This window comes from Hibiscus syriacus, unplaced genomic scaffold (genome assembly GCF_006381635.1).
Source record: "Hibiscus syriacus cultivar Baekdansim isolate YM2019G1 unplaced genomic scaffold, ASM638163v2 tig00112253_pilon, whole genome shotgun sequence".
NCBI lineage: Eukaryota > Viridiplantae > Streptophyta > Magnoliopsida > Malvales > Malvaceae > Hibiscus > Hibiscus syriacus.
The window spans coordinates 401249-428252 of NW_024063283.1; the positions used below are offsets into that span (position 1 = coordinate 401249).

At 35.0% G+C, this 27004-nt stretch overlaps 1 protein-coding gene and 1 pseudogene across 1 annotated transcript; both read right to left on the reverse strand.

The window, feature by feature from the left end:
• Positions 1–7210: 7210 nt before the first annotated feature.
• LOC120176759 lies at positions 7211–8935 on the reverse strand (annotated as a pseudogene).
• A 1868-nt stretch (positions 8936–10803) lies between these two features.
• Positions 10804–14099, reverse strand: LOC120176735 (palmitoyl-acyl carrier protein thioesterase, chloroplastic-like; the record flags this gene model as incomplete). The annotated part of the gene is made up of 6 exons (XM_039183092.1): positions 10804–11115; positions 11596–11664; positions 11783–11954; positions 12282–12395; positions 13339–13472; positions 13605–14099. Coding segments are annotated over 6 exons (1254 nt in total), but the record flags the coding sequence as incomplete, so codon positions are not given.
• Between the last annotated feature and the right edge of the window lie 12905 nt (positions 14100–27004).

Genomic DNA, 27004 nt, shown 5'->3' on the forward strand with positions numbered 1-27004 from the left:
TGGTTCATACTGATGTATGGGGACCATCTCCAGTTCTATCTCTTGCAGGCTCACTATATTATGTCACATTCATCGATGATTCTACAAGGAAGGTGTGAGTTTATTTTATGAAGAAGAAATCAGAAGTCTTTGATACCTTCAGAAAATGGAAGGCCATGGTGGAAAATGAGACTGGTTTCAAAGTCAAACGGTTGAGGTCTGATAATGGAGAAGAGTACAAAAATAGTAGATTTAGAGATTTATGTGCAAACAATGGGATTTAGATGGAGACAACAGTTCCCATGAAACCACAACAGAATGGCATAGCAGAGCGCATGAACAGAACTCTGAGTAAACGTGCCAGAAGCATGAGGATACATGTCGGCTTGCCCAAATTGCTATGGGCTGAAGCTATCAACACTACAGCTTACCCGATCAACCATGGGCCCTCAGTTCCCTTGGATGACGGAATACCAGAGGAAGTTTGGAGCAGAAAAGAAATCAACCTTTCATAATTAAGAGTGTTTGTTTGTATTTCTTATGTACACATAAATTCTGCTGAAAGAAGTAAACTTGATGCTAAGTCCAACAAATACATCTTTGTTGGTTATGGTGGCGATGAGTTCAGTTACTGGCTTTGGGACTACGAAAATTGAAAGATCATCAGAAGTAGAGACGTCATTTTCAATGAGAATGTGATGTACAAAGACAGATCAACCATAGAATCAAGTAGCTTCAATATCGAAGCTGAAACAAAGGAATTTGCTGAGTTCGAGGAGATTTCTGGAAATGATGTTCAGATCAGTCCTGAAGTAGTTCAAGAAGAACAAGGCACACCGGAACTAAGACGCTCCTCCAGAATTCCTAAACCAACGCAACGTTATTCACCTTCTTTGCACTACTTATTGCTGACTGACAATGGTGAACCAGAGTGCTATGATAAAGCAATGCAGGTGGAGGATTCAGTCAAGTGGAAGTCTTCCATGAAAGATGAGATGGACTCACTTATGTCAAATCAGACGTGGGAATTAGTTGAGTTACCACTAGGCAAGAAAGCGCTCCATAACAAGTGGATTTATAGGATCAAAGAAGAGCACGATAGGAGCAAACGCTACAAAGCAAGATTGGTTGTCAAAGGTTTTCAGTAAAAAGAATGTATTGACTATAATGAAATTTTCTCTCCATTCGTGAAACTGTCTACAATCAGACTGGTGTTGAAAATTGTAGCTGTAGAAAATCTACATCTTGAGCAGTTAGATGTAAAAACAGCTTTCCTTCATGGTGATTTGGAGGAAGAAATCTATATGATACAGCCAGAAGGCTTCATAAAGGCAGACAAGAAAAACCTGGTATGCAGGTTGAAGAAGAGCTTGTATGGTTTAAAACAAGGTCCTATACAGTGGTACAAGAAGTTCGATAGTTTCATGAGTAGCAGTGGTTTTACCAGATGCCAAACAGATCATTGTTGCTACATCAAGAAGTTCGACAACAACTTCATTATTTTATTGTTGTACGTTGATGATATGCTCGTTGCAGACTCAGACATGCAAGAGATTATAAACTTGAAGTAAAATTATCGAAGAAGTTTGCAATGAAAGATCTGGGCGCTGGAAAACAGGTTCTTGGGATGAGGATTAAGAGAGACACAAAGTCGGGGACTTTGATGTTATCAAAGGCTGAGTACAACAACAAAGTACTCTCCAGGTTCAACATGCAATATGCTAAACCAGTAAGTACACCTTTAGGTGTTCATTTTAGACTCTCTAAAGAACAATCACCAAAGACGGAGGAAAAACGTGCACACATGGTGAAGGTGACGTATGCCTCAATAATTGGAAGTCGGATGTATGTCATGGTTTGTACTAGACCAGATGTTGCTCATACAGTGGGAGCTGTTAGCATGTACATTAATAATCCAAGCAAGGTACACTATTAAGCAGTCAAATGGATCATCAGATATCTGCGGGGTATCACAAACAAAGCACTTTGTTTCAAAGGTGGAGATACGATACTGACAAGCTATGTAAACGCTCACTTAGCCAGAAACATTGATATTAGGAGAAGCACTACAGGGTATGTCTATACTATATGTGGATGATGAATGATCCAAGGAAAATGTCACAGTTACAGTTCGGTTTCGTCCTATTAGGTATATTGTTATTATTTTTTCACTTGCTTTAAGTATTTTGTTTATTTAATTGTTCAATGAAGGCTTTGATTGCTTTTGTGGATTTAGTCAGAGGGAAATTCGTCTAGGCGAGGAGATTGCTTGGTATGCGGATGGGGAGACTATTGTTAGAAATGAACATAATCCATCTAGAGCTAAGAACAAGTTTGAAAAGGGAGCTTTCTATTGGAATCCCCCCTGAATTGAACATTCTGGAACCTTTACTAGATTTGTATAGAATGTAATCGTAGTCATACACAGTTCCTGTGTTTTGCCTTCCCATGGTTTTCACATAGATTGGGTTGCTGATAAAATGTTGCTACGTTGTCCTCACTTGGTAATGTGAATATGAATTTTTGTTGTCCTCCTTTCCTTTTTCGTTGAGATGAAGAAGAGATGCTTTAGGTGTATTTTTTAGGCTGGGGAACCTCTTCCCCCCCCCCAAAAAATAAACTTATGGTTTTCCACTTTCAATTTTGTTAGTGTATTGATTTCATTAGCAGTTACAGGGAAAAGAAGATAAAAGGGAAAGAAAACAACAAGAAGAAGAAATTGAATCAGAGAAAAAATTAAGGTACAAGAGTATCACTTTCCTCTTTCTTGTGTGATATAGAGACCTTCAAAAAAGAAAAGAAGAAAAGTAGAACCACTTTTCCATTTTCACCTTTGCATTACACTTATTATCATTTATCTATCATATTTTATGCCATATCCTGCTCACTATACAGAGAACATATAAATACAAATAAGATATTGAAGTGGAGGAAAGTAAGTGTGGGTTGCCTTTTATCGCATTTATTGAATGTTGAGAAACTCAAAGAATAAATAAAGGAAATAACATTGTAATCATCTATTATTAGTTCCAAATTCGAAGTCTACATAATTGCTTGTGCACTAACTATACCATGCATGGATTCACCAAAAAAGAGTGAGTTAGTTTGTGTGGTTAATTATTATATATAATTTTTGAGTTCATGGTATTTGTGTAGTTGAGGATCCCATCAACTGATCAACTTTAAATTTTTATGCTCTCAACTAGTTGTCAACACCTAATGAGAAATCTCAGTTTGACATAGCCTTTTCTGTCTCCGATGTCAAGGATAAGTATAAGGTATGATTTGTTTTGCTTGTTGTATAATACTAATTTTTTTTTTAACCTTAACATATTATAAGCCTTTTTTTTATTTAGAGCTCAAATGTTTCCATCATAGTTGCAAACTTTTATGGCTTTCTTGTTTATATCTTTTTCTGTGCTTTAGGATGCTGCTTTAGAACCAAAATGGAAGGCATTCTAGACAATTATATTTCTCGAGCGGGTAAGATGCCAACCATAATACAATTGACAAATGAAGGAAGGAAAACTTGAATGTTTTCATGATAGTGGATGCTGAAGTTTAATAATTGGTCTAATCTTTCAGAATCTATCTATTTTTCAAGGAACTCCAAGATTTTGTCATGTGACGAAATCTAATCCCTCTAAAGTTTGTGACACATCCGAGGGGGTCTCCGCTGATGCTATTGGTTCGGGTTCAGTTGGTGCTCCAAATAAAGTTGATATGGAGGTTGGAACTAGCAAGGGAAATAACTTAGGGGCCTCGTCTTCTACTTTTTACAGTTCTAATATATCTTGTAGACCGAGTACCAACAGAAGAAGGCAAAGCTTGCATACATGCAGGAGGAGGTTGGTAATCGTTTCTCCTTTCCCATTTATAAATTGTTTTGTATTTAATTTTATGTGTATTTTCAATGAAAGTTAATTAGGGATACTATGCCCGTTGTTCATTTATTTATGTAGTAGTTTAGCGAAGGGGATCAGTGCTAGTCTGGTTTTTTACTAATTAGAAAATTGCTACTCTTTTTCTTATATTCTTGTGTCAGACTGTTTTGCAAGGATTGAAACAACAAGAACAATAGCTTGCATCGAATAATTTTGTGTTTAGCTCTAGGCAAGGACTGATCATGAGTCAGAGGGCTTATATTTTCCAATAACTTGCTCAAAATTTCAATAATGTTTGTCCTGATTAGGAAACAACAATTGATTGTTTTATATTAACTCACTTATTATCTTTCTATACCTTCAAATCACGTTACATTTTCAATTAACAGAACAATGCATGCCACTCTTTCAAAGCTACTTTTGGGAATCGTCTTACTGTGGTTCTGAGGCTTTTCTTCTAAGATTATTGTTCTTCCCTCACCATGGTAAGTTTCTGTCATTTATATGTGCAATTGCTAGTTGCATGTTATTATTTTTCCTAGTCAGCTAAGAAAGTTTTAGGTGTCCGATTAATATGCTGATTTAAGGACCAAAGATGGTATGAGTGATGCACAACTATGCAGATCTCACAATCTTTTGTTCTTAACACAGGATTTATACCGGAATCCATGCAAAGCCAAAGCCAAAAACCAAAAATTCAAACCATGAGCTATTTGCGAGTCAACTACGACATTGAATGTGGAGCAGCGTAACACCTCGGTTCTGAATGTTGAGCAGAAAAATGCAGCAAGTGGTACCGGGTTATCGTTGAATGTAGGCCTACATGGGTGAACAATATTTTTTTTAATTGAAAGTGAAAGAGCCTAGACTAAATTCTAGAGAATAATGTCAAACTACATTACATTTAATTGTAATGTTTATAAATTTTAATTTATTTTGTTGTTAAGTATTTTTCTGCATAATGTGTGTCTTAATTAAAATTTATGGTTGTTGTTAATTAGATAAAGCTATATGATATTAAATTTAGTGATGTATTGCATAAATGAAATATGCAAAATAAATTAATCTAAGCTAAAAAAAGGAAATTAGCGGCGTTTGTATAAAAAAACGCCGCTATAGATCTGACCTTTTGCGGCGTTTGTTCCAAAAAAAACGTCGCTATAGATCTGACCTTTTGCGGCGTTTGTTCCAAAAAAAAAACGCCGCTATATATTTGACCTTTTGCAGCGTTTGTATCAAAAAATGCCACTATAGATCTGACCTTTTGCGATGTTTGTTCCAAAAAAACGCCGCTATATATCTGACCTATTGCGGCGTTTGTTTCAAAAACGCCGCTATAGATATCAGCCTTTTACGGCGTTTGTTCCAAAAACGCCACTATAGATCTTGACCTTTTGCGGCGTTTGTTCCAAAAATGCCGCTATAGATCTTATCCTATTGCGGCGTTTTTGGTTCTCAAACGTCGCTACCTTTAGCGGTGTTGGTATTGCCGGCGCTTCTTGCGGCATTTTTCCTATCGCCGCAAGTACTTTTAGCGGCGCTTAAAAACGTCACTATAAGACTAAAAAACACCACTAAAGAACAATTTTTGTTGTAGTGGGGTCAGCTGAGTGAAGATGTGGAGCAATTTGTTGCATCTATAGGTCGTGAATTCTAGTTGAAGGATTTGGGAAACTTGGATTTTTTTTCTTGGGCTTGAAGTGAAGCATAGTGATCGTTGTCTTCTGCTTAGTCAAAAAAATATATGTAATTTACTTGAAAAAATTCATATGGATGGTGCTAAATCTATCACGACCCCATGCTTGTGTCACCCAAGCTTAGCCAAGATGGTGGTCGACCTCTGGATGATGCTCAAGAGTACCGAAGTATGGTTGGTGCACTATTATACCTTAGTCACACGCACCCGGACATCTGTGTTAGTGTTCATCGGGTGGCACAGTATATGCACCAACCGTGTGAACTTCATTGGGCTACTGTGAAGAGGATTCTTCGTTATTTAAATGGAACGTTAGAGTATGTTCTCATGTTCGAAGCATCTCCTGGTTCGTGTGACCTAATGGCGTTTGCGAATGCTGATTGGGGAATCAATGTTGATAACCGACGTTCAGTTACTGGCTACTTTGTATACTTTGGGAGCAACCTAGTTGCTTGGAGTTCCAAGTGTCAACAATCAGTTTCACGGTCCACAACCGAGGCAGAATATTGGAGGGTGGCAGATGTGGCGACTGAAGTGGTTTGCCTTCAAGCCTTGCTCACTGATATGGGAGTGAATATTCAGTCAACGCCAGTCATTTGGAGCGACAACACAAGTGATGTTTCTATATGTGTGAATCCTATGTTCCATGTGAAGTCCAAACATATAGAGCTCGATTTTCATTTCGTGCTAAAGAAGGTAGCAGAGGGCAGTCTCGTGGTCAACTACGTGCCAGTCTCGGAGCAAATTGCAGATGTCTTTACAAAGCCTATGTCAAAGTCGTGGTTTTCAACTTTTAGAGAAAAAGTCAAGGTGGATGAATGAGTAGGGAGAATATTGTAGTATAGTAAGTAAGAGCCTTCTAGAAGGTGGTTAATACCTAGTGGTTGTTAGGTCGTTAGTCTTCTATGGTAAATGCATGCTATTATGTACTTTAAATAGTTGTGTACGTCTTTGTATTGAAAGTGGGGTTTTCTTGATAATAACAAAATATTGTTGAGAGGTTTGTTTGGTTATTCAACCCCGATCGACGATGAATCTACGTTTTATATCCCGTGAACTCTAGGATGAAAATCGTGATCCCACATGATTCCCACAGGCAATCGACGGAAATTACGATGACGTATGAGTAGAAGGATGGTAGGGAGTATGTTAGTGGCAGTGGTTGTGGACGGAAAGGGCGACACCGACGGATTAAGGTTAGGATTTGGGATTTTGGGACTATTTTATAATATAAGAAAAGTTAGTATTTTTTTATATAAATATCATAATATTTTTAATTTTTTAAAAATAAATTTAAAAATCACCCGATTGTGACACAAGTCACTTAATGGGGGAAGTTAACGCCGTTGACGACATGAACATCTAAATGGATAACGTTTGTAATGTTAGACATCTGGATGAGTTAAAAATAGTTTAGGCACCTATTTGAGAAAATCAGTATAGTTTGAGCACTTATTTTGATATTGAGCCAAATTAAACACCATTACAATATTTTTTTTAAATGTATTATTTTGTCATATTTAAGAAGCTTTGGACAGTCGGCAATACTTGAACCATTTTATTCTCCAATGAAAAGGAAACATTTCAAATCGAGTCGAGTACATCACATTTTATTATCTGTCTTTCTTTTTTCTTTTTTTTACTATTAATTTTAAAGACGAATAGACTCAAGTGCCGAGCTAAAATCAGTCTTCTTGATTTGAAGATACTCCTTCCACTTCACAGGCCGATACAGCGGCGGATGATCAGAATCGACCAACTTTTTCAACGGTGAAACCTTGGCATCCCATGGCGTCCCATAAAAGAACGCAGTAGACACACGGTGGCACGTCTTATTCACTACTGCCCGATGCAGCACAGACTTGAACTGCCCATTAGAGACAATGTGCATCAAATCACCAACATTAACCACCAAGGCTCCCTCTACCGGCTCAATACCTACCCATCCTACACCATCTTTATAGACTTGGAGGCCATTGATGTTGCTCTGGTTTAGCAAAGTGATGAGGGACGAGTCCGTATGAGGGGCCAACCCCATGGCTCAGTCAGGGTCCGGGCAAACCGGGTAGGAGTTAAGTTGAAGCACACATTGGGTTCCGTCACACCCACTTATGGGCTCGAACCATTTCATATCTTCTTCATCGGTTAAACCCAATGAGCAAAGCATCATTCCCACAATTTTCTCGCACAATGTTTTCATTTCCGCCTGCCATTGTTCCATCAGCTCGCTGCACCAAAACCCAAAATCACTAACGAATTATGTGGGAAAAGAGACAAAAAGAGGAACAGATTTTAGAAACAGAAAATTGAAAGAATAAAAAGACAAATAGTTCGCAGACAAATGAACGATCTCATGCATCTCAGCTGTCTGCCATGGAGGAGATGCGGTCACAAAAAACCACACCATCTACAAATTGACATTTGTGCTTTATGCATGCACAGCAGTGAAGAGAGAATTTTTTTCTGTGGCACATCAAAAAATATTTATGACAGTTTTTGTACGAAATGACAAAAATAAAAACATTTAAGATAGATATAATCAGTAAAATAAATCATTAATTAAAAGAAATTTAAATTTCAAGATGTATATTAAGTGTGCATCAATCATTGCATTTGTCATCGACTCATCTTGCAAGTAAGAACTTAGACTCTATCTAAATTTATTTAATTGAGTTATAATTTATATAGTACTATACATTATAATTGAATTAGATAGTGAAATATCATTAAAATTAAAGTTGCATCGAATAAGTTATTTAATAGTATATAGTAATGGGATTGAAAACGTGGAAAAAGAACTTGGCACTATATTGAGGCGAAAGTTGGCTAGCATGCAAAGTAACGCTCGTACCAGAATTTGGCATGATCTTGAGGCCAGAGTTGGCGATCATGTTCCTCTGGGGACCCCATCATGCCGAAGCCCTCAGACCACATCAACTTTGGAAAGAAGGGGGAGATACGGGTCAAGCCATATCCGGTGGCTCCCGATGGGGCCGTGCAACAAGCTGCTTCCGTTCCATGGGCAGCGAGAACAGCCGCCGAGCTTGGAACTCAGATTCGTGAAACAAACTCAAGGGAACGCTATGGTTGATGACTTGAAACGCTCCCCATTTCTCACAAGCATGTCTTACGAGGTCATACGCACCCGGCTCACCAATATCGATGACGGGAGGCAATGGTTCACCGCCATCAATCGGATGGTGACAAGAGTCGTCTGAAGGAAAAGTTGTTGTCGACCATGCATGAGAGTCGGGCAGTGTAGAGACGTTGTCGAAGTCCAACGGAAGGAGGTGGTTGAAGGTTTGGGTTTGGGAATTCATGGTGGCATTCATATGAAAGAAAGAAAGAAAAGATGAGAATTTGGGAGTGAGTGAGGATTGTTTTGTAAGAATCTGACATATATAGAGACAGTCCCCTATGACTGTTGTTGTCTTGCTTGAATTTTGTCTACATGGTAAGTTCACCCAACTCTGGTAAGCGGAAACCCTACAAATGTATTATGTATGGAGGAGGGTGACAATAAAGAATAACGACCAGAATTTGTTACATATACTAATTTTTGCTTTTCGAATTTGCTGGATCTTATCTAGTAATTAATAAATTAGACATATTAATGGAGTAAAATTAATTAGTCACATGATTTATAGCAATTAGGGGTGCTTAATGAGTTGAGCAGTTCGTGAGCAGTTCGAACTCAACTCGATTAAAATTCGGTAAAAGTTCGATTAGCGTTGATTCGACTCGAGATCTTAACGAGATGAGTTGAGCAAAGTCTAATTCGACTTGATAAGTTCACCAGTAGCTCGTTAATTATATATATATATATATAATACTAGTTATCTTAAAAATTATTTCATTAAAAAATTACTAATTTACTAATAGATGATAAATGACTAATCTATTAATGTTCTAATAAAAATATTAAATTATTAATTAATAATTATTATTTTAATACACTTAAAAATTAAACCTTAATTATTATTTTAGTGTATTTGGGATTTTTATTTTAGAGTTTAAACTATATAGTATTAGTAGATTTTACCTATAGTTAAAAAAATAAGATACAATTTTGGTGAGCTTAATGAGCAATGAGGCAAGTAATGAGTTTAAATAGCATGAGTCGAGCAACAAGTTTTTTAACGAGCACGAGTCGAGCAAAAAAATTTAACGAATTTAACAAGCAATGAGTCGAGTCGAGTCGAGAAACAAATTTTTTAACGAGCACGAGTTGAGCACTGTCTAACTCGCGACCAACTCGCGACATTAACACACTAATATCAACCAAAATTAACCGTATTTCAAACTATCTTGGGTGCTGGATGCCCATCCTTCGATAAAAACTGAAAAATTAAAAAAAAAATCAATTTTAAAATATTATTATATTATATATAAATAATAAGGATAAACTACTCAATTACCACTTAGTAATGAGATTGGTGTCGATATGATCATCGTACTTTTAATTTTGATAATATGATCATATAACTATCTAAGTAGTTTCAATGAAACCACTTGTCGTTAACATTAAAATGGGAGTGTTGATGTGACAATTAATAAAATTGATATAATTACACATTTGATCATTGATACTTATATATTCAATTAATTTAATCTTAATTTTAATCTAATTTAATAAATTAACCCTTCAATCAAGTTTAAACGTGTCAACAATGAGAGATGAAATGTGTTTATAAAGAATCGAAACTAGATTTATGGGATGGAAGTGGAGCACACAAGCCACTAGACCAAATACTTAGGTTAACAAATTACAACAAATTCTATTTAGTATATAATATTTTTTATCGATTGAAAAGAAAAAAAAGAAAAAAAAAATCATTCAAATAAGATTTCGAATCTAGCCCAATTATAAAATATGAAATCACCCAAACTATTTAAACAAATATAATATTTTATAATTAAATAGACTATAATTATTTTAAAGATATAATATTAATGAAATCTTGACACTGGTAAGCAATTTAAAGATAAGCAAAATAATTTGTCCAAAAAAAAAACCAAAATAAAGATAAGCAGATTTAGGTTAAAAAAGGCCAAAAATAATATACAAATCCTGCCAAATAAGAAAAATTTATCCTAAACTAGCCCAGACTCTTAACTGGTTAAAAGAACATAATGTTGGGAGCCATCTTGCATGGCGATCTACTTCCAAAAGAAGAACCACCTTCATGGAAAGAGGCCATAATATATGTATATATAAATCCGAAAAAAATACTCGGATTACTGCTGCCTCTTCACTCTCCAGCCATGATTCAGAGACTTGGATTTCTATGCTCTTTCTGCAGAAATTTGATCCACAATACCGGCACTTTTGGCATACTTAGCCCTCCATCGGGTCCTCCCTCTCACAATCTCAGCCCCGTCCTCAAGTCGGAGCAAGTGCTGGCAATTAATTTCACCAGAATTTCCGGTGTTCTCCTCATCGGAATCGAAGACAGCACTTAGCGAGTGCAGCACGCTGTCCCTCCCACACTCCTTCCTATACTCGAGATTGATGGCACAAAGCTCGTTACTCTCCAAGATTGACAATGGCGCACTCTGCAAGTATTAGCTTCCGGTTAAAATGAATGTAAACACCAAACATATAAATGGCTTAACTCATGCTGATTAGAAGAAAAACAAAATGCAATTTCATATTAGCTATTGATTCCAAGAAAACTTCAATCGAAATCGGGGGACATCGGTAATTAGAACTAGCCAAGCAAAGTCTTCAGCCCATAATTTGTTTTTATCAGTAACTGCAACGTTAATCACTTCTCAGAAAAGCTATGGAAAAGCATTTTTTTCCCCTTTCATTTTACGGCGTCGATTTCTGCTCTTTCCTGAATAAACCAGAAGCCAATGTAAAATAGTTAAGTCTATCCTGATTCGGACTTTCTAGGCAGAAGCAAGTTCCAGCTCAGCATCAGAGGTACTAAATTGTTATGATTTCGATTCAACTGTTATCACCGGATGGGAAGACACAAGAGAGAGCAGGTTCAAAAGAAAATCCTTAAAATGTAACTGGAGGAAGTCTACCTCAAGGATCCAGCCAATGTACTTCACATTATTCACATGCTGGTTGACATCCAAGTCACTCCATTTAGGCTGCAAACAAGAAATAAAGTGTATCGTGAAAGCAACAAATGAACAGAGAAAGATAACTATAAGTGCCGAACGCCATAACTATACAGAAGAAAGAGAGATCGAAGCAGCAGGGACTTACAGTTAAACCTTTGCACACATGTTCAGCCGAGCTGTCATCAAGTTTTACTAGTTTCTGGCTGTCCTCAGCCAGAAGGGGATCAGAATTCATAAACAAAGGTTCTATTTCTCCACGAACCTCTTCTGGAATTTTAGATAACTTTCGAGACAGCTTATTCATCATCACCCACACACTGCACATCACCAAAACCAAAACAGAGGGGACCCAGATTAGTCACTCAAGAAACACCAGTATAGAATGTGCAACCAAACCAAAAATACATATGGGGGAAATGGTTGTTCAAAGTGTCCAGGGAAACCAAAATATCAACTCATGCATCTATTGAAAACACATTAAATGCTAGCTAAACAAAATTTGAAATATTTTACAGTTCAGTTATTTCATATTTTTACTATTTCTATATTTTTCTTGTGGGAAGAGCAAATTTGTGGCACAAAACGACAGATTACGACACAGAAAAATGTAAAAGGTTGTGGTCCTATTATAAAGAATGCCCCACCTCGTGGCTCTTGTTAAAACTTCACCAGTTTCGCTATTGCTGACAAGCCAATCTCTTCTCATCCCATTCCTCCCAGATGCACCGGCCCAAGTGTCTACTTGAACAACATCACCCCTACTTGACAGACATAAATAAGTTCGATGTTCATTAATATAAATCTTAAACTACTCCTAATACATCCAGAACTAATAACTTTTGTGATATTAAAGAAAGAACGATGCCAAAACAAAATTCAATCGCTCAAGAGAATGAGCTGGAATAGACAAGCATATACCTTGCCGACAATAACTATTTTAGCTCAACTTCTTCATGTTTAAACATCCCCCAATACTAAGGTAACACCCGTAAAGTGACAATACTATAGTCAATATTAAGAGAATGTTAACTTTTAACACCAGTGCTTAAAGCAAGATAGTGCATGGGTACCTCAATCACAAGTAGAGAGAAAGTATTAACATTAACAGAAATGACAAACTAAGGTCCCACTCCATCATATTCAAATAGGGAATCTCATTAAACAAAGAAGTGTATTAGGTTTATCGTCCTTCTCTTATTCATTGTTGGTGGCTAGATTCAATTGTCTTCAACTTCATACTTTGACCTTTTAGCTTAAACAACAGAGATTCACATTTTAAGGGAACAAACATGAACAGGTGAGATGTAACGCAGATTATTAGTGTAATGCAGAGCATTCACATTCACGTTATTGAATATAGTCTTATTGAACAAATCAGTCATCAAGAGTCCATGTATATAGCCAAAATTCAAGAACCAAACTAGTTAGTGACAATAGGCTCTACTTGGTATGAAGGATAGGAAGAAGTGAGGATGAAAATTTTATCAATCTGGTAGTTAAGCTACAAAGTAGCAAAGTGATTAAGTATCTTAACCATTTGATTGACAAATTTTCCATACTCACGCCTTCATCCTCCATATCAAATTTGTATCAACATAGCATCACGATGCTATAAAACAACAGCCATACTAGTAGAGGAAACGTGGATTAATATGAATTGTTGCTACAAGAGAAAATCATGTGCAAGGAAGTACATCTTACCAAGTAGGATAGCGATCGACCACAACTTGCATCCATGTAACAACCCATATTAGGTTCTTCTTGCACATCTCAGGGGTTGCACCAAAACCTTCTCCAAGCAGTCCAGCACTTCTACAATGATTTATAGCTGTTTCCTGCCAAAAATGAGATATTAACAAAAGTTCAGGCTTATGCAATATCGCTACATAAAAAATTACAAAAAAAAATGAACATAAATTTTGGTTATCAATGTTAGTTGTTCAGACATTCTAGCCAAAGAACTATACCTGTAAAAGATTCATTAATTTCTCTATGGATGCTGTTCGATCAGCACCTATCTCATATGATCTAATCGAGAATTTCTGGCTGTAAATAAGACCATCCAAAACAATCTTCCCTATGCCAAATGGATCAATGACCACGTCAGGCCGCCTTGGCTTCCAATCAAGCATCATCCACTGCTTCTCGGCAGCCAAGAAAATGGTTGTGATAGCAGCAAGAAGCAGGCTCCAATCAGGCAACTGGTTAATGAACGTTCTGGGGGGACAACTCACACCATCCTTAAAACTTTCCACAGGATTCGTCACAACTGTGGAACCATTTATTTTTGGATTGGTTTGAGCATTTGCCTTGACTTGCAAGCTTCCTGAAGAAGCCAATGGTTTCGACTTGATGCAGTCGAGGTTAGTAGATCCACTTCCATGCTTCTTGTTTTCCGAATCAGAAGGGGCCGGAGAAGAAGTCACAGGAAAAAATGACGATGTAGCAGCAGTGGCACCATGATTTTATAAATTAAAAAGGAACTTCTATCTTATGCTGAAATCCCTTTTGCAAAAATGCAAGCTTTTTAGACAAGCAGCTGGTGCATGAACCAAATGTATCACATATATTAAAGATCATAACATTTCCAAAAGACGCACTAACAATAAATATAGGCACAAAAGTGTTCAGATTTTCATTATAGTGAAGATTGCATATTCAATATTTTGATAGCAGGTTCAACCTTTTCCCAAAAAAAAAAACTTTATTATGAAATGGTAAAGCCGGTTCCACCTTTTTCCAAAGAAAAACGTTATTTTGCAACGGTAGATAATATATTTTATTTATTAATTTGAGGTGATCACAATTTACTATCTGTTTGTAATACTATCGATCATTTGATAATAAAGATTAAGCTTAAATCGAAGACCTCAAAGAATACCAAATAGCCTTTTAAACTATTGAAGTCACTCGGTTTGTGATGATAAATAATATATAAATTTATATAAAGAGGTTCTTAATTTCCAAAGATCTATCATTCTAAAAATTACAGTACTTAAAACGGAGAACTGCTGTAAATATGTCACCCAATAAATAAATCAGCGACGAAGAAAATATGTCGCAAAACAGAGATGGAATCGCTAGAAAAGAAAAAGAAGACGATTTTAAAACTCTAAACAATGAAAAACCGATTTTTAAAAAAGGGAATAACAAATGATTCATGAACAGCCATCAATTTTTCTATAAGTTACAAGACGGAATAGAACATTCTCCAAGCAATCTTTGCAATTTCTCCATTTCATGAGAAAATTGCACTAAAATAAGCAATTCAACTTAAAGAGCATTTGGTTTCCGAGAAAATAAGAGAGAAGATTGGATCTCATATGGCCGCCACCATCATTCAAAACCTTCCGATAAAACAATAAAACAAGATATCCACATCCAAAACCACAACTTCTAATTTCCTTTCTCGGCAACATTTCAACAGAAAAATAACTTAGAAATTTGGTGAGAAAAGAAAACTTCCACGTCCGTACCTCAACGAAGAAAAATCAAATAAAATAGTGAGAAGTTTCCCTGAAAAAATGCAAATTGCGTTAAAAGCATCCGTGCCTTATAAGCCGTCAGTTTATGAGATTTTAGTGATACCGGACGAATTAAAAAATTATGTCCTAATCAGATATTTAAATTATAATTTGTATTTGTGTCTTTGATTGCGTTGTATGATCATAATTGTGAACATAACAAATGATATTGTAGTCGCTGTAAGTATTGTAATTATGAATTTTTAATAACATATACTATTGTGAACATAACGATTGTTGACATCGTAGTTTTGGACGATGTCTATATAACATTCATTGTTTCGGTTACATATCGTTATTTAAGTAATTGTTCATAATAATAAGTGTTAAAAAAATAAATTTTAAGGATAGCTTCATAATAGTAACTATTGAAAAAAAATAAGTCTCTAATAATAAATATTAAAAAAAGTAAATTTTAAGTGTACGTTCATAATAAAAAAATAAAAAATTGAACCTCCAATAAAAAATACTAAAACATTATATTCATAACAAAAAATAAATATTAGAAAAAAATTAAATTTTAAAAGTGCTCCTAATAACAAATATTAAAAAAATAGACTCGTGATGATAAATATTGAAAACAATTGGGCCTTTAATAACAAATGTTAGAAAAAAATATTGACAAAAAATTAGATACTTATACAAATACTAAAAAAAATAAATTATAAAAATAGACCCTAATAATAAAATATTAAAGAAATAAGCCCAAAATAATAAATATTAGAAAAAATTAAAACTATAATAACAAATATTTCAAATAATTGGGACCCTGTAAAAACATTATAACAATTATGGCCCTGTGCCCAAGCCCAGATACGACAATGCCTCTAGGGCTCGAAAAAGGTAAAGTACACAGATAGTGTACTGAGTCTTTTGACTATTAAAAGTTATATAATAGTTCCTTAATTATAGGGGTTGTTTTATTGAATTCTTCGATTATTAAAAATTATAAAGTGATCACTTGCCAATTCATTATTTTCTAAACTCGTCCTTTTTCGTTAAAAAATTAATCATTATCTAAGTTAGATATTAGCATGTTGACTAAGATATGATAGTCGTTTGAGATTATGAGATTAGATTTTATCATATTTCAGTCAATAAGTTAACGTATAGTTCAAATTTTCGTCAATTTTTAACAAAAAATGAACAAGTTTGGAGCATCATGAAAAGTTAGATGATCATTTTGTAACTTTTAATAGTCAAGGGACAAAAAAAATAACTTTTTATAATTAGAGGAATATTTTATAATTTTTAATAATTGAGGAACCTAATAAAAAATATATAATTTTGAAAATTGAAATAATTAATATAAAAAATTTAATAATTATCTTAAAAATATAATATATCTCTTAATCTAAATAAATAAATAATATAAAACATAAGAAAAACGTGTGTGATTGGAAGATGGTGTTCAGCAACATCGTTTTATATTGTGTACATGTCTTTAATATAGATTAGGGTAAATTATATTTTTTTATGTTTTCGGTACGTTTAACCTTAATTATGAATTAAAAATAATTTTAATCGTTATTGATTTATTTGATTTTAATTTTTTGACCGTTAATTTATATTAATTTATTAACAAAAAATTTGACTTGACAAATGAAAAGTGAAACGTGCTTTTTCTTCTTCTAGGGGGCTATTGGAATTCGAACGCCAACAATGGCAGCAACACCATCCGCAAAACCACCAACAAATCCAACACGACGCCATTGGAGGTGCGCAAACAAGATCAATTCATGCCGATAGCCAACGTCATATGCATCATGCGCTGTTTGCTTTCAATCCCTCCCCATGCTAAAATCTCCGACGAGTCAAAGAAACCATTCAAGAATGTGTCTCTGAGTTCATCAGTTTCATTACCGATGAAGTCAACGAGCGTTATCCACGTGAGCAGCACAAGACCATCGTCGTCGAGGACGTGCTTTGGGTTATGGGAAAGTTGGGTTTTGACGACTGCATCGAGCCCCTCACCATTTTCTTAAACCGTTATAGAGAGGCCGAGAAAGACATGACTTCACTACGTGCCTAAATCTTGAAGTGTGAGATCGACCATGCACCGATGACGATGCCACCCTTTAACACCCTAGTTTTATCGGTGAAATTTCACCAGGGTTTTTGCCTTTTAGATGTCACCACATCACTACCAATGCCTTTAGGTATGGTTACAATCAAGATGCTTCAGGTGCTGCAGCCGCTACCATTGGATCATATCTGCAAGCTTCGATAAACAACTTCGATTCAATTCTTCAATTCAAATGAGCAAGATGAATTAAAGAGGTGATCAATTAACTATTGTCAAATTTATTTTGACTGTTAACTTTATCGAACAATCGAAAATCGTCAAGAGGGACGAATTGACCTTTAAAATTTTTGTGGTTGAAGCAATCAAAATTAAAACTTGTGCACAAGAAATTTAGAGTAATTCGACTTTTAAATCAAGTCTACACCCACTACCTTAGCATCCACACTAAAATTTCTCAAATCTACTAGATATGTTGACATTTGAGGACAAAGTGTAATCTTACAATAACTTATAAGATTTATACCTCTAAACCTTGTTTACACTCTTTTAACAAGAAAATTTACAAATAAAGCAAACAAAGAGAAAATATCACAAGACCCAATTTAAGCACTCACCTAAATCACACTTGAGTAAATTTAACAATATAGCTCACAAGTGTGTTACAAAGAATTTGACAATTTTTACTCTAAAACTCTATTGACGTTGATTTCATCTTGCAATTGATTTTCTTGTTGTTCTCCATTTGAATTTTGGTCTCGTTTATGTATTCTAACATCATTCTAGCCATTTGGAGCCTTTGAGGATTAAATAGAGTCGTTGGATACATTAATTTTGAGCATTCAATGATCACCTACACATTTGATATCGATACTGAAATGTTGGTATCGAGACTAACATCATAACAGTCAAAATTATAGTCGTTGAACCTTTGGTATCGATACTGTTCATGTGAGTATCGATACTCACCTACCAATATCAATACCAACACCATGGTATCAACACCAAAATACCTAATGGAATTTTGATATCGAGACTGACATGTTGGTCAGACTGACAATAGTTTTTAGTTAAAATCGAGTGTTTTGAGCTTTAAAACAATATTTATAAAATGTAAAATTACTCAATAACACTTATGATTATTTTTCACACTTAAAAACGCTTTAAAATAGTTTATGACAAAATATTTATAAAATAGTAAAATATAAATTTTAACAACTAAAAATATTTAAAAATTCATGATATATCAAAATCAAAGTTTGGTTCAACAATCTCTCCATTCTTGATATAACAAAACTGCCACGGTCATCTTTCGGGTGGGCTCAGAATTGGGCTTCGACTTGATAAATTGGGTTAGAGTCACCACCGATCACTTTAAAACGATATTTAGGTAGATCGAACACCATCTTACTTGATCTGCGTCTTACCATAAATATGTCAAGTTCGGGAGTCGATTACAGTCATGGAAGGATTAGCACCCTTGAACTGCCATTTCGGTACCAATTAATTTGTCGGTTGTCTTTAATTGCGAAAATTAAAAATTGAAATTTAAAAACCCAATTCAAATTACTTACCTTTGATTGGTTGAAATTCTTCTAAAAAAGAGTAAAAAACGTTAAATAAAAAAAATAAATACTAAAATAAATAAAAGAGGAAAAAGGAAATTAATAAATCAAAAGAAAAAAGGAAAAAAATAAAAATTAAATAGAGAGAAAAAAAAGAAAAAATGAAGGAGAAATAAAAATAGAAAAAATAAAAAAATAAAACAACAAATAAAATTTTAAAAAAGAAGAATACTAAAAATAAATTAGAAATGTTAAATATTGAAAAAAAGAGTATGGAAAAAGGTTAAAAAATATAAACAAAGAAATAGAAAAATAAAAAGGATCAAAATGCAAAATTTTAAAACAACAGTGGCTAAATAAAAAAAGAAAAGAAAGAATAGTGGCTAAATTGAAAAATACAAAAAATACATGGATAATTTTTGAATGAGACATAAATTAGGGACTAAAATGAAAACATGTTAAATTTGGAATCTAATTTGAAATGTTGAAAATTAATTTCAATAACGAAAATATAAATAATACAAAACCTGAGGACCAAAAATAGGGTTTACCCACTTATCGCTTGAAAACACGCGGACCCTGGGAGTTGGATTGGGTCACGTGCGTGGGTCGAGTTGGCTAACGGGTTAGTATATAACCCCATTTTCTACCCTAAACTTTCATTTTCCTCTCATTTCACTCAAACCTTCTCCCTTAAGCCTCACCAGATGCTCTCAACTCACCCCCAGCCAGTCGATAATCGGCCACCTGTCGATGAATCCTCTATCGCCCGGACTTCCACTCTTGCCGCCGCCTGTGGCGGCTGTAAAAACCAAGCTAACTTCAAAATGCTCCTCTCGTCACCGTGAAGCTAAAATCGTAGCCCAAATCACCAAAACCCCTATAGATCAGCGTAGATCTAGGAAAAGAGCTTCGGCTTTTTACCTTCTCTGGTGATCGTTCGCTTTTCCGACGATGCTCCATGTGGCTTTCAGTATCCTCCCACGCAACAAAGTTTTGGACTTTGTTATTTTTACTTTCGAATTAGAAAGTCTTCGCCTTTTGGGTTTTCTTTTGTACTGTGTTTGGCTTTTGGCTTTATTGTTGTTTCGTGATTTACTGTCTTGGTCTTGTTGATGAATTTGGTTTTCTGCCGTGGTCCTACTGTGTTGTCGATGGCTTTCCCTATTTTACTATGTACTGTTGATGGTTATTGTGGTACCCGATTTCTATGGTCTTGTGTAGTTGGCTCACTGTGTTTTTTTGGTTTTTTTTCCTCCGTTTTGTTATGGTGGGGGTATTTATATCCCACCGCCGTTGGGTTGTTTCCGTTCTTTTCGGTCTGTTATTTATTTGACCGGCTAAAACAGGATGGGTCAGTCCCGATTTAGCCGGGACTCGCTACTCGTGGTCGGATACTTCGCATGGTCGCTCGGCGACTGTTAACTGTCTCTGTGCAACGCCTGATGAACGTTGGAAACCCTAGCATTCAAGTTTTCTTTCTGGGCTGGGTCAGGCCCCAAACCTGCTGGACTTTTGTTGGACCAATTGCATTGGACTCTATCTTCAGGCCTGAACCGAGAAAGAGAAAACAGAAAAACAAAAATAATAAGTAATAAATAACAAATAAATAATAAATAAATAATAAATAAAATAGAATAAAATATAAAAAAATATAAAAAAAATATTTTTTAAAACTACATTTTATATATGATTTTTAAAAAATGTTTTTCAAAACCATATAATGTAATATATTTTCAAAAAATATTTTAAAACTATATAACATATATATGTTTTTAAAATGTTTTAAAAACCATATATTATATATTTATTTTCAAATTGTTTTTAAAAAAACTATAATATATATATATGTTTTCAAAATGTTTTAAAAACCATATATATATATTTTCAAAATGTTTTAAAAAACTATAATATATATATATATATATATATATATATATATATATATGTTTTCAACATGTTTTAAAAATCATATATTATATATTTTCAAAATGATTTCAAACTATATAATATATACATTTTCAAAAAATCATTTTTCAAAACTATATATATTATATATTTCCAAATCATTTGCAAACTATAATATATATATATATATATAAATAAATAATAAAAAAATACGGGCAAAAATGAGTGTCTACAGTTGTCCGTCTTTATTTTTTTCGTGGAACGAAAAATAGGACAAAGATAAAAATGACACAAATTTTCGTTCGGTGGAGTTAAAAATTGATTTCAATTAAAAATAACTCCCTATCGAATTATGTTGTGGATGACTCCTTTGTCGCGAAGTCGAGTCCACCTTGAAATGATATGAGATTGAGGGCGTAGTTCAGAATCAGAATGTGGCTTCTCATTGCCCTTCGATCTTCTTCCAGGTTTAAAGACTCTGGTTAAAAATTTGACTGGATAGTAGTTCCTTTACTCTACCATGTGGTTAATAGACCCTCGAGCTAAATGAAATCGAACTCGAAAGGCCTTCGTTGACAGATAGCTTTTCTCGACTTAAGCTATACTACCGGAAAACAGTTTATTGTCACTAAGGCACGGCTAACCCATGTCTTATTCTCGACTGCAGCCAGACAGTAGTGTGATTGACGTGTCATCGAGCTGAATGAAATCGAACTCGATAATTTTGTTGACAAATAACCCTTATTGCCTTGAGCTATGCTGTAAGTTTTATTTACCTCTAAGCTGAATGTAATCAAACTCGAAGATCTTTAGCAGATAACCCTTCTGGCCTTGAGTTATGCTGCAAATGATGTGCCTTCGAGCTGAGCGTAGTTAAACTCTAAGGTCTTTGGAAGATAGTTCTTCTTGCCTTGAGCTATGTTACAAATGATAGTGCCTTTGAGCTGAGTGTAATCGAACTCAAAGGTCTTTGGCAAATAGCCCTTCTTGCCTTGAGCTATGCTGCAAATGATGGTGCCTTTGAGCTGAGTGGAATTGAACTTGAAGGTCTTTGGCAAATAACCCTTCTTGCCTTGAGCTATGCTGCAAATGATGATGCCTTTAAGCTAAGTGTAATCGAACTCGAAGGTCTTTGTTGACAGATAACCCTTCTAGCATTGAGTTATATTGTAAATGATGTGCCTTTGAGGTGAGTGTAATCGAACTCGAAGGTCTTTGTTGACATATAACCCTTCTAGCCTTGAGTTATGTTGTAAATGATGTGCCTTGGAGCTGAGCGTAGTCGAACTCGAAGGTCTTTTGTTGGCAGATAACCCTTCTAGCCTTGAGTTATGTAGCAAATGATGTGCATTAGAGCTGAGCATAGTCGAACTCGAAGGTTTTTGTTGGCAAATAGCCCTTCTTGCCTTGAGTTATGCTGCAATTGATGTGCCTTGGAGTTAAGCGTAGTCGAACTCGAAGATCTTTTGTTGGCAGATAACCCTTCTCGCCTTGAGTTATACTGCAAACGTTGTGCCTTTGAGCTGAGTGTAATCAAACTCGAAGGTCTTTTGTTGGCAGATAACCCTTCTAGCCTTGAGTTATGCTACAAATGATGTGCCTTGGAGATGAGCGTAGTCGAACTCGAAGGTCTTTTTTGATAGATAACCCTTCTAGCCTTGAGTTATGTTGTAAATGATGTGCCTTGGAGCTGAGCGTAGTCAAACTCAAAGGTCTTTTGTTGGCAGATAACCCTTCTAGCCTTGAGTTATGCTGCAAATTATGTTCCTTGGAGTTGAGCGTAGTCGAACTCGAAGGTCTTTTGTTGGCAAATAGCCCTTCTTGCCTTGAGTTATGTTGTAAATGATGTGCCTTGGAGTTGAGCGTAGTCGAACTCGAAGGTCTTTTGTTGGCAGATAGCCCTTCTCGCCTTGAGATATGCTGCAAATGGTGTGCCTTTAAGCTGAATGTAATCGAACTCTAAGATATTTTGTTGGCAGATAACCCTTCTAGCCTTGAGTTATGTTACAAATGATATGCCTTGGAGCTGAGCGTAGTCGAACTCGAAGGTCTTTTGTTGGTAAATAGCCCTTCTTGCCTTGAGCTATGTTGCAAATGATGTGCCTTGGAGCTGAGCGTAGTCGAACTCGAAGGTCTTTTGGTTGGCAGATAGCCCTTCTCGACTTAAGCTATATTGCAAATGATCTGCCTTTGAGCTGAGTATCATCGAACTCGAAGGTCTTTTGTTGGCAGATAACCCTTCTAGCCTTGAGTTATGCTGCCAACAGTTTCTTTAAAAAATGGCTTCCCTTCACGGGTCTAAGTCAGTCATAATTCTTCAGGTGATTCCTTTGAGCGGGTCTGAACTAAGTAAGGGAAAACCCACTGATAAATTTTGTCAGCCGGATATCTTCCGTCGTGGAATTGCAATCTGGCTTGAAAATGTTAACTGGAAACCTGCTCATTGTTGAGTTAAGCTGAACTGGATTCGTTCTGAATTGACTCTCGAACCCATCTGAAATTGATTCTGAGATCTGTAGATATGTCAAGTCGGTTGAGGTGTAGCTTCTCATAACTAAGTCAAACAACCACCATCAATCTTTAAAGGAGCTTTCGAATCGAGTATTTTTCGTCATGAAGTCGAAACTGTCGAAACGATTTTTTACGCGATTTTTAAACGGTAGGGGAGCGAGATTTTGAAAAGCCATGTCATTTTTAATTATCCAATTTACGATTGATTTTTAATTAAAACAATGTGATTTTAGAAAACCTCTCGTTTAAAATATTTGAGAATTCATTCACGATAAAAACACAGGTTCGAAGAGTCGCCACCAATCTTTGATTAGGGTGTGATTGGACACCCAAAAATGTTTTGTCATTTTAAATAAAAATTAATTTTAATTAAAACAACAAATTTAGGTTTGCTTTACCAGAAAATGAGTTCATGAGTCGGTTATGCGTGGGGAAGGATTAGCACCCCCACAACGCCCTAAATCGGTACCTCGTCGATTAATTAATGTCTTTGCAATGAAATTTACAAATTCGATTTTAATTTGGTTTATGATCCCCGACAAAACAACACATGAATTTTACAACATTCAAAAGCACCAAAATAGATTAAATTAAAATTACCAGGCCTTTAGAAAGATAAAGAATATTCGATTATTTACAAATATCGAGACCAGATCTTAGATAAGTTCTAACTATCTTTTCTCGATAAATTTAAATAGCCGAATATTTCTTTTTCTTCCGTTCCCAAATCTTAAAAGTGATAAATCAATTTCTTCGGTGTCACTGATGGAATACACTTTTAATTTAAAATCGTCAAAAGCGGATATCTAATCAGTTAAGACAACCCACTTAAACAGTTTTAAATTAAAAGGATATTACCCTTAGTTAAATTATGTAATCGTATCGAGTTATGCATATAAGTACAACATATAATTCATGTAAAAAAATGTCATACGATCACACATACAATGAAGAATACACAAAGAGCTATCATGCAAGGTAACATATTCGTACAAAATTACATACACCTATTTAATAATATAATATGTAAGTAAAGCACGTGTGATACAGGATACATAGAAACAAGCTACGATATGATAACTAAAACATATTCAATATAAATATATACATAATATTAACGCACTAGTGTTCAAAAATAAAAAAAACGCACAAGCATGCAACTTAATAGCATATTTAAATTAACACCAACTTAACCTAATTCTTGGAAGCAGATTAAACAACAATATTGCTATTTAGATTTGAACAAAAAAAATTTAAAAGGCACCTTAAAACATGATTATTAGATACAAAATTCAGAACAAGTTTAACAGAAACACTCAAAGCAAACGCATCATGGTTTTTTAAGACATAGTTAACAACATAGTTAACTGATGATAAAGTAATCGACCCTTTAAAACATTTCAAACATATTATACTTGATAAAAAACAATACTTGCTTAAATTTATAAACAAACTAATAGAGGAAAAAATAAATTCATTAATATTGAAGATACATTACAATCTAACGTTAAACGTTACTAAATGAAACCACGAAAAACTGTAATATAACACATAAACAGACCTTAATGTAGTTTGATACGATGCGAAGTGACTGCTACTGTTGCCCCTTCTTTTTCTTTGGATCGTATCCCTCCTCTCACTGTCGAGACTCCAACGCTCAGCCCTCATTCTCTCGTTAATTGCTGATCCTCTACTCCCAAAACCAAGCCCTCTGTTCGAATGTTTTTTTTTGATCGAGAGCTTCCCCCCTTTTTGCTGTTGTGTTTGGCTTTTATAGCCCAAAGTTTACATAATTTCCACATGAAAAAATTAATCCTGCGCAAATTTCTGCAGGAGAGAAGGATGAAGGGAGCAGGTATTATGGGTGAACTGCCTTTGACTTCTGATTTTGAAAATTGGAGATTACAACATGTTTAGCTAAAAACAATGCTGGAAATTGGTTTATTATGGGCATGTATGACATGTCTCCACTATGTGTGAGTGCATAGGTGAGTCATCAAGCATGGGCTGGCTAAAAACAATGCTGAAAATTGTCTTCCACGTGCTACTCCCCCTCTCTTTGTGTGCTGTTTATGCTTGCTGAATGGATATCACTTATTGCTCCATCATAAACTGATATCAATGTGTACGATGCTGTTTGTACCTTGTGGTGCAGTTTTGTTCCAGCAAATGAATGTTGTCCATGTACAACAATTTGGACGTGTTTGTGGAGTGGATCCAAACTTGTTTGAATGGATTGTCAGTTGTATATGTCTCCCAAGGGTTCGAACAAGTTTTCCAACATGATTCATGGTCTAATGTGTTGTTGCAAGGAAAAAAAAAGGTTTTGTTGAACTGAATTCGTAATTCCCGTATTGATTTTCCAGCCTGCACAATCTTCAATTATCTGGGTATATCTCGAGCTACCAATATCGGATTAATACTATTCAAAGTGTGTTGGAAAGATAAGAGATAGAGGATTAAATGTTAAGAGACTTCATCATCCAAATTTGCTTGTAACATGTTCAAAATTGGCGATCAATATGGATGACGTGCACTGTCCACTAGACTGCCATAATTTGTTGCATGGTTTACCTTGGCCTGCAAAATGATAACATAAATAATGTTAACATTATTATTAATAATAATATAATAATAATAATAATAATAATATCCCGGACAAAACGGGTGTCTACAGAAACTTGACTTTGAAAGCTGCAAAAAATTATGCATGTGAAAAATGATAAATGTAATGCTCTTAAGTATGTCTAAGATGCATGCAATATGAATTAGCCTTGGACGGAGTCTTGTGCCTTGTCTGTCGATCTTGATCCTTGGAATCGATCATGCCCCATTTTCTTCTCGGGTTGCAGCCTTTCACATTTGAGATTGTCCTGTTTGAAAATGTTTTTTCTTCTTTCTCTTATCTTAGGAGGGAAAAAGATATGAGAATATAAAAATTCTGTAAAACATTGCTCCCAAATTCAGGCTTGCAATCGAATCAAATCATGAACATGAGTTCAAAGTATATCAAATGAATCAATGGCTCTTTTAATGCTTTCAGAGTTATAGCTCTTTGACAAATGTTCAAGTGGATGAGTTGGCTTTAGGTTGACCTAAGGTTTCAGCCATAAAAAATGTCATTTTTTTGTTATTGCAACATGTTTTTTTTCCTTGGCATTTTAATTGGATGCGGACAAAATGACGCAACTAGCATGATCAATTACTAGACCTTCTATTTTGGTCCTCTGAAATCTTCCATTTGTTCAAGCTTTGTAAGCTCCTCTAACAAAGGTAATTCAGAAATATCGGTCTAAAAATGAAATTCTTGAATGCTCGTGTGAAATTGACTATAACCGGTGTTCCTTAACTCTCTTAGTCCATTTTTACCGAAACTCCTTATTTAAATAAATTTAATTCTTCATTGTCTAGCTAGCTGAATCCATAAAGCCGGGGAGTTTAACCAATTACTCTAGAGGGACAGCTCAATATCATTGTATATATATTACAATCACCTTTATCATGCTAGCTGAATATTATCCATAAAGCCAGGGCATTTAACCAATTACTATAGAGGGACAACTCAAGCTTTATTGTATATTATAATCAACTTTATCAAGTTAGCTGAATCTTATCCATAAAGCCAGGGCGTTTAACCAATTGCTTTATAAGGACAGCTCAAGCTTTATTGTATATATATATATATATAATTATAATTTGGGTATACGGATTCAACTTCTTGTTTGTCAAGAAGAACTTGTTATAGTCTAGGTGTTGTTGAAAGTCAAGGAATATCATCTTTAGAGTTCAATTTCCAAGCAACTAACCTAAACTAGATTCACCTACTCGACTAGATT